Source organism: Ictalurus punctatus, chromosome 3 (assembly GCF_001660625.3).
Source record: "Ictalurus punctatus breed USDA103 chromosome 3, Coco_2.0, whole genome shotgun sequence".
Lineage (NCBI taxonomy): Eukaryota > Metazoa > Chordata > Actinopteri > Siluriformes > Ictaluridae > Ictalurus > Ictalurus punctatus.
The window spans coordinates 22,597,657-22,615,421 of record NC_030418.2 but is presented as its reverse complement, the minus strand read 5'-3'; the positions used below and the strand labels follow the sequence as shown (position 1 = coordinate 22,615,421).

General features: G+C 36.5%; 1 protein-coding gene across 1 annotated transcript in view; it reads left to right on the top strand.

The window, feature by feature from the left end:
* chuk (component of inhibitor of nuclear factor kappa B kinase complex) overlaps positions 1–16,233 on the top strand; it is a 31,852-nt gene extending 15,619 nt beyond the window's left edge. Inside the window, exons 4-22 of the mRNA XM_017464682.2 lie at positions 534–651; positions 779–848; positions 948–1,036; positions 1,136–1,225; positions 2,390–2,514; positions 6,674–6,781; positions 6,881–7,016; positions 7,132–7,326; positions 7,416–7,518; positions 7,788–7,911; positions 8,009–8,160; positions 8,333–8,394; positions 8,535–8,644; positions 8,727–8,776; positions 10,018–10,126; positions 12,596–12,743; positions 12,893–13,014; positions 13,102–13,201; positions 15,183–16,233. Of these exons, the coding sequence (XP_017320171.1) occupies positions 534–651; positions 779–848; positions 948–1,036; positions 1,136–1,225; positions 2,390–2,514; positions 6,674–6,781; positions 6,881–7,016; positions 7,132–7,326; positions 7,416–7,518; positions 7,788–7,911; positions 8,009–8,160; positions 8,333–8,394; positions 8,535–8,644; positions 8,727–8,776; positions 10,018–10,126; positions 12,596–12,743; positions 12,893–13,014; positions 13,102–13,201; positions 15,183–15,242 (2,071 nt within the window). The 3' untranslated portion in view covers positions 15,243–16,233. The remainder of the gene's footprint in view (positions 1–533; positions 652–778; positions 849–947; positions 1,037–1,135; positions 1,226–2,389; positions 2,515–6,673; positions 6,782–6,880; positions 7,017–7,131; positions 7,327–7,415; positions 7,519–7,787; positions 7,912–8,008; positions 8,161–8,332; positions 8,395–8,534; positions 8,645–8,726; positions 8,777–10,017; positions 10,127–12,595; positions 12,744–12,892; positions 13,015–13,101; positions 13,202–15,182) is intronic.
* Positions 16,234–17,765: the final 1,532 nt, after the last annotated feature.

Here is a 17,765-nt window from a genome sequence, read left to right as displayed (position 1 = left end):
GCACATGAACTAAATTCTGAAGATTAAAGTAAGATTTCTTAACTTATTGAATGTTATTAATTCATATCAACATTGACTTAATTCTAAAAATCCTCCTGTTAGTCTCACATTCACTCATCACAAACACAGCAAAATAACGAAACTGCCGCTGCGTCCGGTGTAAAATTTTAGCAGTGTAGAGATTACAAACTGCAGTTTTGTCATCATTCCACACAAGCGACTTCATCTTTACACACAGTATGAAATCGATGTGTTTTCCCACCCTCTTTTGATTGACAGGATATAATCAGCCCTGATAATTGCATGTTTTTAAACTAATGCCTGATGGCATGACAAATTGCCTTTATACATCAGTGCACCTCTAATATTTATATATGTATGTGTGTGTTTATATATATATATTTATATATATATATATATATATATATATATATATATATATATATATATATATATATATATATATATATATTAGAACTGTAATACTGATTAGTTTTTGAAACATATTTTTAGTACTGAATTTCTCTTGGTAGATTGAACCACCTGAATGTAGTGACAGCAAGGGATGTACCTGAAGAGATGGAACACATTGCCTTGAATGACTTGCCTCTTTTAGCCATGGAGTACTGTTCCAGGGGAGACCTTCGTAAGGTGCCCTAATGCATTATTTTATTTTGCTTCTCTTATCTATAGTGCTCCAGTTTATTATAATCAGCCTTGGAAAAGGTATCTCTTTTTTTTCTATTATTATATCTTATCCCTCTTTTTATTATTGTAGTTATTAAGCAAACCTGAGAATTGCTGTGGACTAAAAGAAAGCGAGGTGCTATCTTTACTCAATGATGTTGGTAATGTATTACCTTTCAAACGGCACCTTCCATGTTTTGCAGTATCATAGTTTGTTATTTCAATTTGTGTGGTGCTAAAGTCATTATTGGTATTAACAGGTTCGGGAATTCAGTATCTTCATGCAAACAAAATCATTCACAGAGACTTAAAACCAGAGAATATAGTACTTCAGGAAATCAACGGAAAGGTATCTCTCTTTTTTTTTTTTTTTTTTTTTTTTTTTTTTTTTTATTTGTATATGTAAACATCTGCAAAATGTTCTTACTCTGGGTATTTGTGTTTTTAGCTTGTTCACAAGATAATAGACCTGGGCTATGCAAAAGATCTGGATCAAGGGAGCCTTTGCACATCGTTTGTGGGCACTCTGCAGTATCTGGTGAGTCCTTCATTGTGTATTATGGCTAGGGATGTCTCTGAAACCTGGTTCAGACCTGAAACTCGCTACATATTGTTAAATTTGGTGTATAGATAAGGACTGATGTGTATGCATCTGCTGCTTGCTCTTTAGATTATTTATTTCTTTATTTTTATTTTTTTACATTTACAATTACTTTTACAGCATTTAGCAGATGCCATTACCCATAGTGACTTACAGAAGGGCTTTGTGGTCTCCATTAAAGACATATCCTCAAGTTAGTCAGTCCGTACAGGATTTCGCAGAATTTTTTTTTTATTATTGTTGCGACCAAAAGTGTTTTGCCGTGGTAAGTGTTTGAAATTTGTGATGCAATTTGCAATATTTTTTTTTTTTGCAAAAAACTACTTGAATCGGCGAAATTGCAATTACACGTAATTGTTTTGCATATTTTTGCAGCAGTGTTTGATGATAAAAGAGGCCTTTTAGCTGTATTCACGTGAATTGAAGAGGGATTTGGCTGAATACGCGTTGTGATGATGTCACATGACATGCCTTAGCTCAAATTAGAAAAATTGCAGGCTCCTCCGAATATTGCAGCGTTTGGTTGGTTTTGCATTAATTTATGCGATCGCAAACTCATGAAATCCTTGAGGGACTGGTTAGTTAAATAGAATACCATCAAGTTAAACCCTTGTTTTTTCCATTATTTGCTTAAAAAACTTGGAGAAAAATGTATATATAAATGTATATATATAATATATGTATATATATAATGTGTATGTATGTATGTATGTGTGTGTGTGTGTGTGTGTGTGTGTGTGTGTGTGTGTGTTTTTTATATATATATATATATATATATATATATATATATACACACACATACACACACACACACACACACACACACACACACACACATATTACATACCACAGGAGTAGATGTGGAATATTTGAAAGTATTTTTCCTTATGTAACTTAAACAAAGCCATGCTGATTCTGTTCCCTCTAAATTCTGTTTGTTTATTTATTTATCTATTTATTTTATACAAAATAATGAGTAGTGATAAAGTATTGAACCTATAAGCAGAATTAAATTGAGCCATTGTATCAACATAATCCTTTGTAAAAGCAGTGACATTTTAGAGAGCTACTGGTTTAACAGTTACATCTGGTTTGTTTCAGGCCCCAGAGTTATTCGAGAGCAAACCCTACACAGTCACTGTGGACTACTGGAGCTTTGGCACAATGATTTTCGAGTGTAGTTGCGGTTTTCGTCCATTTCTACATAACCTGCAACCTGTGCAATGGTATGTGGCAACTTCAGCCCATGACAGTTAAATTCTCACACACTTCAGTTTGACTCAAATATTCCTCTTTTCTGTAATGTAGTCGTGTCACTTACCCATGTTGTGTCTGGGATGCTGATAGTGCTCATATTGCCAGGATGTTATGTAAGGAATTAAAAGCAGGGCCTTGCTTCTTGTCAGGGCCACATTACACTGCCCTGTTGTTTGGTATTTCCACATGTTTGAAAGTGTCTTCTAGAACAGAAATTTGCCAATGATTATGTAGTTTTATTAATGAATGACTGAAATTTTTTAACCTGTTTATAATTTACTGTTGTGGACGTCTGTGAAATAAGTTAGTCTCACCCATCACTTACCTTATAGCAGCTATAAACAGTTGTTCATTGACCATTGTTGAATTGTTACTTTGAAACCACATAACATAAATTCATCTGCTCTCAAGATTTTCTGTGTTACAAAAGGTAAAGAAACTGCACAGGGGAGCAAGGGTGTGTAGACTTTTTATATGCAATATATGCTGTACCAATATTATTGTTATAATATACCAGCATGTCAGGGGTTCCTAAATGTGTTGTGCAGTCAACCCCATAGAGACATTTAGAATTTTCTGCGACTCCAAGCTTTGTCAATCCTGCATTTTTCTAAGATTCCAAATTTATAATATACGACTGCTGTAACATTTTAATATTTTATGATGTCAGTAACATACATATGTTTAAAGTAAGTGATGAAAAACCAAAGGGATATTCCTCGCACAGACTTACTACTGTAGTGAGAAGCATTGTGTTGCTATAGGAAAATCCAAACCAGGGTGGTGCATTACAGAAGGAGATGAAGCAGCATATTCATTTATTTCATTAGAAAACTAACATTTTATTTACAAATAAATATTTTTTAAATGAATGACTTGGAGTGAAATATTCCGAAAAGCAGCCAATAAGTGTCCAGCATAGATGGGAACTCCTTTAATACAGTTTAAAAAGCATCTCCGGGGAATTCCTCAAGAAATTGGTTGAGTAAATGCCAAGAATATGTTTCTGAAAATTCTAGGCAAAAAGGGTGTCTACTTTATGCTACAATACTAAATTATTTAGATTTATTTTGAATCTTTTATCAGAAAATAATTCCCATATTTCCATTTGTGTTATTCCAGAGTTTTGATGACTTAATTATTATTATTCTAAGATGTGAAAAAAAATAAAAATAAAGAATGAGTGTGTAAACTTTTGACAGTTAGTGTATATTACATTACAGTGAAATTCTTTCTTCACATAACCCAGCTTCTAGTTAAAATAATCATCTTTATGATCATCAACCACATCTGATTTCGAAATAGTTACATAAGCCATATTGAGAATCAGCGTGTGAATCACTGCATCTACTGCCTCAATTTTCTCATGTTGCAGAGCACTATGTTGCATTGTAAGACAAGTAGTTCAGGATTTATAACATCAGTTATACTTTTATATTATAAAAAGATAGGTGTCCCTATTAAAGTGGCTGATGAGAGTATACGCAAAGTGGTGCTGTTCAGAAGTTTTCTCTGGATTTTAGTTAGAACTGAAAATGACTAAGTATACACCAGGGTTGTAAAGAGTGGTTATTAGAGTTACTATAGACTTCCTGTCAGTGAGTGTATATGTTATACCAATATAAACTCTAAACTATCACCTATCAGTCAATCTAATCCAATCAGCCAATCATGTGGCAGCAGCGCAATGCAAAAATCATTCAGATACAGGTCAAGATTTTCAGTTAGTGTTGACATCTGTTTTGAGTATTTCATAAACTGCTGATCTCCTTGGAATTATGAACACAGTAGTCTCTAGAGTTTACACAGAACGGTGTGAAAAACAAAAAAAACATCTTTTGAGCAGAGGGTCTGCAGGCTGACACACATTTATCTCTAACTTTAGAGATCAGAGGAGAATGACCAGACTGGTTTGAGCTGACAGGAATTCTAAATTTAGCACTCATTACAACTGTTGTGTGAAGAAAAGCATCAAACCTTAAAGTGGATAGGCTACAACAGCAGTCTTCTGACTTCAACTGTCCCGTTTTGATGAGCCTGTGCCCATTTTAGCCTCAGATTCTTGTTCAAGTCTGGCAAGTGGCACCCAGTGTGGCATTCTGCAGTTGTAGTCCATGCACCTTAAGGTTAGATGTTTTGTCCATGCTGAGATGCTTGTCTGCTCTGTATAGTCGTGAATGTGATCATATGAGTTACTATATCCTTCCTGGTAGCTCAAACCAATACGACCATTTTCCTCTGACCTCTCCTATCAGCAAGGCTTTTGCACCCACAGAGCTGTCGCTTATTAAGTGCTTTTTGTTTTTCGCACTATAATGTGAAAACTCGAGAGATTGTTGTGTTTGAAAATCCCAGGAGATCAGTAGTTTCTGAAATACTCAAAACAGCCCTTCTGGTACCATGACCATGCTATGGTTAAAGTCACAGAAATCACACTTTTTGCTCATTCTCATATTTGATGCGAATGTTAACTGAAGCTCTTGATCTATATCTGCATATCTGCAGTTGTGTTCTGCATTGCTCTGCTTCCACTTGATTGGCTAATTGGATAACTGTACAAGTGAGCAGGTGTACAGGTGGTGTTATTAAAGTGGATGGTGAGTGTATACTCTAAGCCGGGCTGTTCTGAAGTTTTTATCTGGTTTTCAGCTAGAACTGAAAATTCTAAAGTATACATGTATTGCACCAATATACCAATACACAATTAACAAGATGATAAATAACCACATCCTATTTAGAGGCAGTTAAACAAAACCTACGGAGAATTAGGATGTGTTTGACAAACCAGATAAAACTGGCCTGAAAACATACTACACATACTTAAGCACACTGTAGCTACATCCTAATTTATTTTAATATTACAACGTTAAATGTACCCATTCAGTACAGATTTTAGGAATATATTCTGTGCAACTGTGAACATATCTGCAAAATTATACGCATCTAAATAAGTGATCAAAGATCTGATGTATGAAAGATCATTCTTATGTGTTATGATTTAGAAATGGTTCTATGTGTAGTTTGTTTGTTGAGTACAATATAATACAATATGATTCAGTATTGTACAAACAGTCAAAGTGTACGCCTGGGGGAATGTGAGGACATTAAATTGATAATGTTTCACAGAATATAACATTAATAAAAGGAGTTGTAGTAACTATGAAGTGTTAGACTTTACTGATACACATATCAATTCAGCCTTAATTTGCTTCCCAGTTACTGTTTGACACACACCATTCCAAATTGGTACAAACATTGTATTTTAAATAAAGGGGCCTGGTCATTGATTTGAATCGGTGAAAGCATGCACTAATAACTCCTTTGTGCATCTTTGTTAGTGATGCACCGAAAGGAAAATTCAGGATGCACTTGGCCGAAAACCGAAAATATTAAAAAAATATATATATATTTTAAACTAGATTTTTTATTTAATCGTTTTAATATTAGACTTTTTAATTCATTTCATTCGTGAATTTAATGAATCTGAATTGGAAAAACTACAAACCAATAAATTGATCACACTTATTGAAATGAACACACCAAAACAAAAACGATATTAAATATATTATTCTTCATTCAGTTCTGTAACAATCAAATTTAACAGATTTTTTTTTCTTAATCCAGTTATACAAATAATGTAATGTTAACTATTATGATCTGCACAACAGCAGTTAAGTAATGAATTTAGCAGCTCTAGACTAGCATCTTGCAAAACACAGAAAGGCAGAGGGCCTCTATTCTGTTGTTGTTTTGTTGTACTCTTCATATTGAACGGGACGTCGTGTTTTCAGGTGGTGTTTCAAACTTGTCATGGAAAAGTGCTTTGGCAGCGTACCCCGTCTTGAAATTTCTGCAGAACAAGCACTGCACTCGGCCAATTTGATGTGTTTATCAGAAACGCTATATTTCCAAACCACTGACATGACCACCCTTTGCCGTGTAGTGCTGTGATAACCATCAACTAGATTAAATGTGAAATCTGAGTGCTGAGCACCGAGGGGCGGGGCAGGCATGGCGGCATATATTTTCACCTCATATTTTCTGCCTTTTTTACTCTTTCGGCCATAAAACCAAAATTTCTGTACATCCCTAGTCATTGTAGTCACCCTTGTTATCATTGTGCTCTAGGACAAGCAAAGTACGTAACAAAGGCCCAAAGGACATCATGGCTGTAGAAGATATGAATGGAGAAGTCAGATTTTCAAGTCATCTTCCTTACCCCAATAATCTCAGCAGGTAACAATATGCCAAACCAGTGTGCTAAACATCTTTCAGCTGGATGGCCATGATCCTAAGAGACTAACTGAGTTTATGTGTAATGCTCTCTACCATTAGCACATTGTTGGAGCCTTTGGAGTGTTTGCTACAGTTGATGCTTAAGTGGGATCCAGTTCAGAGGGGAGGAATAATACACCCTGATACTAAACAACCACAGTGCTTCGCACAACTTGATCAAATACTGAACATGAAGGTCAGTTGTTCAGACTCCAGTGATACACAAATCTCCTGCATGTGTGCTATGTTGTATAATTAGTGAGTGTTGCCAGCAGATGGCTCTCTTCGACTACTGTGTGTGTTTGTTGTAGGTCGTGCACATCTTGAACATGACCACAACTGGGGTTCATTCTTTCCGTCTGAGCCCTGAGGAGACCCTTCACTCCTTGCAGCAGAGCATTGAGAATATGACAAAAATTGAACAAGGGAATCAAGAGCTTCTGCAGGAGACGGGAGTCATGCTGGATCCGAGAAAGCCTGCAGCACAATGTGTTCTGGATGGAGTTGTAAGAGAGTTCTAGGATTTTCTGTTTTGTTTTTTTATTTGGCTTGAATCTCTAATCTGATTTATTCCTTTTTCACCTTTGGGTATCAGCGAGGATGGGACAGCTACATAGTGTATCTGTTTGATAAGAGCCTAACCAAGTACACTGGACCATTTACTGCCAGGCCTCTTCCAGAGAGCGTGAACTTCATTGGTGTGTATATCCAAAAATTTTGATAATTGCTATTTTGCAGTATGTGGAATGATTATTTCATTTTATTCTGTGTTGTTTGTTGTAGAATTAACAAAGTTCAAATCAAAATGATTTTGAAAAAGTAAAATAATACAAGGGGAAAATTTGTCAAACTGTTTTCACCTTTATTTTGATGTCTTTTCTTAACATGAATTCATTGTATGAGCTTTTGTCTATGTCATGAGACCCATGTTTTCTCTGGTTATTGTCTCTCTATTTATCATTTTCAGTACGCGAGACCAAGACCCAGCTGCCCTTGAATGCCCTTAAGAAAGTTTGGGGTGAGGCAGTGAGCTACATCTGTGGCCTCAGGGAGGACTACAGTCGCCTTTTCCAGGGCCAAAGAGCTGCTATGTATGTCAATTATAGAATAATGTTACATAACCGGTAAATTAAGGTTTATGTTACCTTCTCAGGCTTTTGTCTCATGTTCGTGTGTACTTTTTTATAGGTTGAGCCTTCTTCGGTACAACACCAACCTCACTAGATACAAGAATCTGATGTTTTCATGTTCACAGCAGTTAAAAGCCAAGCTTGATTTCTTTAAGAGTAGTATCCAGTATGATCTGGAGAAGTACAGTGATCAGATGCAATACGGAATATGTAAGTCCAAGAATTACTTATTTTTTTATTTCCCTTGAAAGGCCATGTCAATTATCTTTCAGTTTATTTCTTTGGATATTTTTATCTTTGTAGTTATACTTTGGTGAAATGTATTGTCCAGAAAAAAACAGTAAATAAAGCATGATCTAAAAGGTTTACTTATTCTGTGTAGCTTCCGAAAAGATGCTCAAGGCATGGCAGGAAAACGAAGAGAAAGCTGCTGCATTTGGACAGGTATATTTATAAATTAGATCTAAATTCTTAAACTATGTTTCCTTTAGTTTTCAGTTTAGACATAATAAGAGCAGGTGAGCAATGACTTTTTCTATAGTTGGAGCAGCCGCAATGACGGATAATTTGTACATTTTTTAAAGGTTGCAGAGATTGGCCATCTAGATGAAGAGATTATGGCCTTGCACTCTGAGATTGTGGAGCTTCAGAGAAGTCCTTATGCCCGGCGCCAAGGAGATGTCATGGAGCAGCTGTAAATATTCTTTTGTATTTGTCCAGTTATAAACTTGTCTCTTTTTTTTTTTTAACTTAACATTACGTTCATTTCATTCTAGTGAGGAGAAAGCCATTGAACTCTACAAACAACTGAAAGCAAAATGCAAAAGTAAGTTGTATTATGAATAACCTTGAATATAATCTGTTTATTGACAAACCACAGATTAAAAGGTGTGATGTGGGAGATCTGGTAAGGATTTTAATTCAAGAGGAGTGCTTTAATAAGCTGTTTGATACAGTGCTCTCCACTAATATTGGCACCTTTGGTAAATATGAGCAAAGAAAGGTGTTGTTTAACCTGTTGATCTTTTGTTAAAAAAAAATCACGAAAATACTCTGCTCTCATGCTTATCAAACAATTGCAAACACAACACAGGTTTATATATTTAAAAAATCTTTGTTAAATCTATATGTGCCACAATTATTGCCACCCCTATGAATTCATATGAGAAAAATATTTATCCCGTTCATATTTTACTTTTTTTAAGTACACTTGGGTGATTGGGAATAGGAAATTGTTCAGCCATTACTTCCAGTTTCACAGGGGTATAAATATGAGATAACACATAGGCCAAATTCCCTTAGTCATTCATAACAATGTGTAAGACCAAGGAATACAGCTGTGATGTGCGACAAAATGGGAAGTGACTATAAGAAAATAGCACAAGCATTGAAAATGCCCATTTCCATCATCAGGGCAATAATTAAGAACCTCCAGTCAGCTGAAAATGTTATAATTCAACTTGGAATTGGACATGTGTGTATATTGTCTCAATGCACTGTAAAGAGGATGGTTCGAGTGGCCAAAAAATCTCCAAGGATCACAGCTGGAGAACTGCAGAAGTTAGGGGTCAGAAAGTCTCAAAAACTATGATCCAAAGTCACCTACATCACCACAAGTTGTTTGGAAGTGTTTCAAGATAAAAGCCTCTACTGTCATCCAAAAGCAATCTCAAGAGTCTTCAGTTTGCCAGACACTACTGGAACTTCAAATGGGATCGGGTTCTATGGTCAGATGAAACCAAAATAGAGCTTTTTGGAAATAAATATTAGTGGAGGGCACTGTAATTGTATAGAACATTAGGTAGATGGGATGGTTTGTAAAGGGTATAACTTCTGGGAAGCTGCCTCAAAACTACACAAATGACCCATGTTTAATACTAATTGGTGCTACTGTTCAGTGATACAAATTCTGTCATATTTCTCATTGAAATAGGAATATCTTCAAAACACATTTTATGAGAATATTGGAATTCACAATGTCAAGAGATTTGTACAAGAAAACAAATGTAAAATGCCCATTTTCATTTCATGGGCACTTTGTAACTGTTTTATTCATGTTCTCCACAGTGAATGACTCTCAGCATGGCTACAGTGACAGTTCTGAGATGGTGAAAGTAATTGTTCAGACTGTACAGAATCAAGACAAAGTATTGAAGGATCTCTATGCACATCTCAGGTAAAGAATTAAAGCCATTATTAAGATGAAACAAAAACAGCCTGACTATTACTTTATTGCTTTTGCTCAGTTTCTACGTCAATGTTTGTAAAGGTTTACTGTCATCCAGATTGCGTTCAGTGTCTCTTGGTGAAATGTTCTGGTGTCTAGACTAAATGACTCAATTCTGCAGATGTTCCACTATTCATCCTGTAAGCAGCAACATCTCTACTGAAAAGCAGGCAATTCCAAGTGTTTAAACACAATGTGTGAGTCACACTTGTAAACCACTTTGGTTTAAGGGGAATCACATGGGGAATTCCAGTTCTGCATGCACTTTTTTTTTATGCGCGTCATCCTATTCTCATTGTTTTTATGTTCTGGTTGCATCTGATGACTTAGGACAACATACAGTGCGTTTACATGGACAACAATAACCCACTCTTAACCCGATTAAGACCATACTTTGATTAAGAAATTACCATGTAAACAGCAATTTTTAATTACCTTAATCTAATTAATCGAAGCAATAATCGAATTAAGACAGGTGGAGTACTCCTTTTTTCACATTATGGACGTGTATTACAGACATGTAAACACCTTAATCACATTATGAACGTCGTGTGAGAGTTTTCACCGCATTTTGCGACAGGACACAATCACACACGGCAGTTTTACGGCGAACAAGAGAGTTCCGTGTCAGTGCCAAACCGCGTACTTGCCTACTATTGGCCTGTAGTGGGGAAAAATACATGCATCTTGGCTAGTATATAGACGGTAAGTACGCGGTTTGGGACGCAGCCCACGGCTTCAAGCAGTTGTCTATTAGCACGTATAGCATGACAAATAGCATGACAAATAATAAACTACACTTATTTAAAAAATTAAATAAAAACACCCAAAACTGTATACCCTACCGTAACTAAGAAGAACTGTATGTTGATACGTGAAATTCTGGAGGGACGTCGGACGACATGGCGCGGTGACGTAATGACACAGGCTGTTAATCTAATTATGTATTATAACATGTAAAACGGGAACATGACAGGAATATTCTAAAGGTGACTCATATAAACACCTTAATCACAATATTATCTTACTCAGAGTAAGTTCAATAATTAGATTACTGCTGTCCATGTAAACGTAGTCATAGTCTCATTTTGTGTCCAGCTTTAATCCGCAGACTTGTTCACAACACTATAGGTGTCTTATGGTACCATATCAGTGTTTATCTGCATACCAACTTCAGTGGCAATCAAAACTGAAAGGAAAAGATTAGATCAGGATGGCACCACAGGAAACAGAATAAAACTCAATACAGAACAGTTTTTTTTGTGTTGGAGCCATGTCTAAATGCTACCAAACACAGTAGTGATTTATGTAGACAGAAAATGGAAGTACCATGGGATTACTTGTTTTTTCCCCCCACATTTTTGAAAAATATCTTCAAGGGAGCAGGATTGTACCATGGTTAAAAAAAAAAAACCTTTGGAGGTGGAAGCCAAACGTGTGAAATCCATGGACATTAACTGCACACAAGATGTCACAAAAGACAACAAATTGTCCCTGTTTATATTGGTTTGACATTTTACCATAAACCAACATACACAAATGAATGTTTTCTATATGACTCACATGACCTGTGATCAGAGCACTAAACCACTGAGCTGAGAATGGGCCAGCTCTGAGTGCATGGACAAACTGAGCCTTTGTAAAAGAGCAGGCAGATTCCACATGAACACCAGACTAATGATCCGTAAATGGTAGTCTGCACATAACACTCTGATGGTGATCTAAAAAGTCGAAGGATCAGACAACTGATATATTCTGACAAAGTTTCTCAGAAAATTGGCAAATCATCTTTATAATGGAATAAAAAGTCCAGATACTAATGTTTAGTAGTATGTAACATTTAAGATTCATACACTATATGGCCAAAAGTTTGTGGACACCTGACCATCACACCCACTTGTACATGTAGAACATCTCATTCCAGATTTAGTCCCCCTTGTGCCTCTGTAATAATCTCCACACTTCTGGGAAGGCTTTCCATTAGATTTTGGAGTGTGGTTGTGGAAATTCATCCATTCGGCCACAAGAGCATTGGTGAGATCAGGCACTGATGCTGGGCAAGAAGGCCTGGATGCAGTCGTCATTCCAGTTCCTCTCAAAGGTGTTCAGTGGGGTTGAGGCCAGAGCCCTGTGCAGGCCACTTGAGTTCTTTCACACCTACCTTGGAAGATCTTCATGGACCTCGTTTTGTCCACAGGGGCATTGTCGTGCTGGAACAGGTTTGGGCTCAAGCCCTTTGTTCCAGTGAAAGGAAATTTACAATATACAATAATATTCTATACAATTGTGTGCTTCCAACAGTATGGTGAAGACCCACATGTATGGGTGTCATGGTCAGGTGTCCACAAACTTTTGGACATATAGTGTATTAACAGCTTGTAACTCATTTGTAAAGACACTGTGTTTCTTTTTTGCCAGTAAAATTCTGCAGAGCAAACAAAAGATTATTGAATTGTTCCCGAAGATTGAAAAAACTCTAGAGAACATTAAGGAGGCAGATGGCACTGTTATGCAGATGCAGATGAAGCGACAGAGGGAATTCTGGCACTTACTGAAGATTGCATGTGTGAGTATTGCTGTTTAACTGATTTCATACAAATTGAGTCACTGACAGATTATGCAAACAAATCCTCATATTACATATCTGTAAGGCATGTTCAGCTGCTTCATAACAGTGCTGTGTTATGTAAGTAAGGAACGTGTGTATTCTTGCAGGCGCAGAACACCACTCGTAGCCAGAGTGCAGATGTATCATCTTCTCTCTCAGTCTGGCCTCAGCATCCTCAGCAGCCCTGCTCTCCACGCCTTCCCATGTCACTTCCAGCTCCACATGACACGTAACTCCTCACTGCACACATTTCACTTAACGCAGAACGGCTGTGCGTTTTATTCCGTAAGCAACTTTAAATCATTTTGTTTTCCAGTGAAACGCTTAACCAGCTTCTGGAGGAGAATCAGAAGTACTTAAGCCAGCTCACAAGTCTGCTGCAGGAGACAGCTGAGGAGAAATCAGAGAGTATAATGGTGAGTTCAAAATCTATAGTATGCTTTGTGGTCTAGGATGTATATGTAAATAGTAATTAGTGTTTGTCAAATTGTGAGTTAATGTGAGCGCACATTAAAGAAAGCATTTTGCTGTGGTATATTTAATGAAAGACTGGAGAAACTAAAAGTGCACCTAACTATAATGCAAGCATTGTATTGCAAGCAATGTGCTAAAAATTGTTTGAATTACGGCTACACATGGCAACCTCATACATTTCCTTTTTAGTGAAAGAAATTTAATAACACACTAAATGAGAGTTACTGTGTTGTGAAAAGTATTTGTCCCCATCCTGATTTCTTCCGTTTTTGTGTATATCTCATACTAAATAGTTTTAGATCTTCAAAAGAAATACAACATAACACAAAGGCAACCTGAGTAAACACACAATACAGTTTTTATGTATTTATTTTATTGAAGAGAAAAAAAAATGTATCAATGTGAAAACTAATTGCACCCTTAAACTTAAAATCTGGTTGTGCCAACTTTAGCAGCAATAACTGCAACCAAATATTTCCGATATCTGGAGATCAGTCTTTCACTTACTTCTAGGACTAGGATTTACTCATATGTGTTGGATCATTTTCTTGCTGCATAATCCAGTTGTGCTTCAGTTTCAATTTATGGGCTGAAGGCCGGACATTCTCCTTTAGGATTTTCTGTTAGAGAGCAGAATTCATGTTTTCCTCAATTATTACAAGTTGCCCAGACCCTGAAGCAGCAAAGCATCCCCACACTATCAGACTTCCACCACCATGCTTGACCGTAGGTATGATGATCTTTTTGTGGAATTCTGTGTTTGGTTTATGCCAGATGTAATGGGACTCCTGTCTTCCAAACAGTTCCATTTTCAAATCACCAGTCCACAGGACATTCTTCCACAAGTTTTGACGATTATCAAGGTGTGTTTTGGCAAAATTCAGACGAGCCTTAATGTTCTTCTGGGTTAGCAGTGGTTTTTCACCTCGCCACACTTCCATGGATGCCATTTTTGCCCAGTTTTATTGATGCAAGAGAGGCCTGTAGGTCCTTTGATGTTGTCCTTGGTTCTTTTGTGACTTGCTAGATGAGTAGTTGCTGTGCTCTTGGAGGAAATTTGGAAGGTTCACTATTGTGCCGAGTTTTTTCTATTTGGAGATAATGATTCTCACTGTGGTTCTTTGGAGTCCCAGAGTCTTTGAAATAGTTTTGTAACCCTTCCCAGACTGATGTATTTCAATCATCTTCTTCCTCATCAATTCTGGAATTTCTTAAAATTTTTTGGCATAGTGTGTTACTGGGTAAGACCTTTTAACCAACTTCATGCTGTTGAAAAAGTTCTATTTAAGTGTTGATTTGATTGAACAGGGTTTGCAGTAATCAGGTCTGGTTGCGTGTAGTCCAGCTGAACCCCATTATGAATGTAGCTTCATAGATTTGGGGAATTAGTAACTACGGGGGAAAATACATTTTCACACAGGCCCACTTGGTATTGGATAACTTTTTTGCTTCAATAAATAACATTTTCATTTAAAACTGTATTTTGTGTTTGCTCAGGTTGCCTTTGTTTTATCTTAGATTTTGTTTTAATTCCTGAAACAATTTAGTATGAGATGTACACAAAAACAGAAGAAATCGGACAAAAGCAAATACTTTCTACACAGCACTGTACATGAGAGTTTGAAAAACAAGATCTTATCTGATCAGACTGTCTGAGGAAAACTCTAGTTTGCTACCCAGCAAGTTTCAGGCAAAGATAGACACTGTTTTAAAATACAATATTGTGATGGCATCATACAGAATAATAAAACCTTAGGAAATAATTGTGTTATGAAACGTGAATATTAGAATGTGTGTACTTTTGGAATATCGAAAACTGCTTTAGCAATGATCATGATCATTAATTAGACTGTTTATCATGTTGACAGGCTCTGGAAAACATTATCTCTGATGTAAGTCTGTGTTTGTTTCTGTTCTATACAGGATCAAGACTGGAGCTGGACTAAATATGAATCCTTGTTTGCAAAACTACAACCTTTATAAATTTTATTTATGTTATGCTAATCTTCACCTGATTGGATTTCTCTTGGCACATATGGGTTTTCATCATAGTAATCTGTTTTATAGTGCTGTGGCAACATAATGACACATATTTAAAGATGTATTTTTAATGGGCCTAATGCCACCTTATACAAGAAAAGCTTATACAAAGCTGTTCTCAAACCAGGTGTCAGGGCATGCCAGACAGTCCAGGTTTTTTACTCTATCTATCATGCAACACAGGAATAGAGCTAGAAAATGTGTACTGTCCCAGAGGCCGTGAGTACTGGTTTGAGAACCTCTGCTTTAAATACATAAGTATTTATTTATTACAAAGCAACTTAATCTACTCTGTATGGGCCGATTGTATGTGGATTTGGTGTCTTTCTATTGTTCAGCATCTGCACTTTAGAGGCTCACTGTGAATGTTGGATTTTTTCCGCCATGACAGAGCATTGGACTGTAAAAGTCAGGAGTGATATTCTTGAAAGACAAAATTACTGAACGAAACAAGTCACAGAATTGAAACAACACAAACGTCAGAATCTAGCCCTGGAACGCTGTTTCTAATTTAAATCCTCCTCCTATCCATGAATTTAGCAGTTGTCCATGACAACAAGCCCATGACTGGCAAGTTGTTGTGTGGCTGTGGAGAAGGAAACTGAAGGTGCTGAAGTTATTTAAATTTTTGTTTTTGGTAAATGAAAGAAGTGTCATAGTGTCATCAGTGCAATGCCTGTAGGAAGGCCTGTTAAGTGTCAGTTTGGGGATGTAAGAACGTCACTATACGTCTTGGTTCTCTGTTGTTTTTGAGAATGTAGGATCTTCTTTTTGATAATCTACTCTGAACACAAGGTTGCCATTTTAACAGTTCATTATGTTATTTCATCAGATAATGTTTGACACATACTGATAAGTTGTTCAATTTTCTTAACCGAAATGTTCGAGTTCACTGGTTTATTGTACATTGAAAATAAAAGTAATTAAAATGTTATTAGTGTCTTATTAGTGGCTGTGTTTTGAGGACAGACATACAGTATAACATTATTTACATTACAGTAGATATGACATTAGGAAAAGCTTAGATTTTTCATAGTAGTTTTAGTAGGGGACAAATGCATTAATAGCTTTTCTAGAAACCTGTCAAAATGATAAAGAAGACAATGGGTTTTTGTTTTTTTTTAACCCTCTATGTCTTTTAGAATCCTGTGAAACCCACAGTCAGTATGAAGCACATGAGTCTGGCAGAAATCTTTCAAGAGAGGAAGTACATTACTACAAAATACTTTAGTATATTTTTAACTTTTGGCTAATGGCAATGAAATGATAACCTTTTTTTTATTGTAAGATGTTTTATTATAAAAAGCATCTAAGAATTGTAAACTACTCCTGTCTGTCAAACTAAAAACTTGTAAAAAAAAAAAAAAAAAAAAAAAATGTGTTTTATGTTACGGAGATCTGCTATGAAACTATATGGCCAAATGTTTGTAGACACCTGACCATCACACCCATATGTTATTCTTCCCCAAAATACTGCCACAAATTTGGACGCGCACAATTGTCTAGAAGGTCCTGCAAAGAGTCCTGACCTCAACCCCACTGAACACCTTTGTGGTGACCTGGAACACTGACTGCACACCAGACCTCACATGACATCAGTGCCTGATCTCACTATTGCGCTTGTTGAATGAGCAAAAATCCCCACAGTCACGCTACACAATCTAATGGAAAGCCTTCCAAAAAGAGTGGAGGTTATTATAACAGCATAGGGACTAAATCTGGAATGGGATGTCCAAAAAGCATATGAGTGTTATGGTTAGGTGTCTACAAACATATGGCCGTATAATGTAGTAAAGTATACAGAAGAAAAAGGTCCAACAACTAAATCAGTGTATGGGTTTCCATGGGATAATAACACTGGTTTGTCACTTTCAGTATATCAGCCAGTGAGGGGCCTGAGTATTTCTTTCAGGAAAAAGGGCCTCTGATTGTGGGCAGGAAAATAAAGGGTAAGTCCGAAATCGAGCATTAGTTTGTTCTACACTCTTACTTATACTGACTTACTTTATAGCAGGGATTTACAATCTTATCTGCAAAGGGCCATTGTGGATACAGGTTTTCTTTTGTATCGAGTAGGAGCCACACCTATGTGTGGCTTCTGCTTGGTTGAATGAAAACCCACACCCGCCCTTTCCGGATAAGATTGGACACCCCTGCTTTATAGCATTCAAGTGAAAACTCTAGAGACACTGCAGCAAAAATTTAAACAGATTTTCTGATAAGTATTCTATAAAAATCAGGTACAATTTATGTTATTATTTTATTAAAATGTCAGAGCAGCAGTGGACAGGCTGTGTCTCCCAGGGGCTAGTTATATCATCCATATTTTTAGTTTGTTTTTAGTACTAGTTTTTTTTTTTTTTCCAGAGCCGGCTTTGAACGTTCGCCTAAAAGAGCTGACTCAAATAACCAACTAGTTTACAAACAACATTTTCCTTATTACACACTTCAGGTATAATATCACAT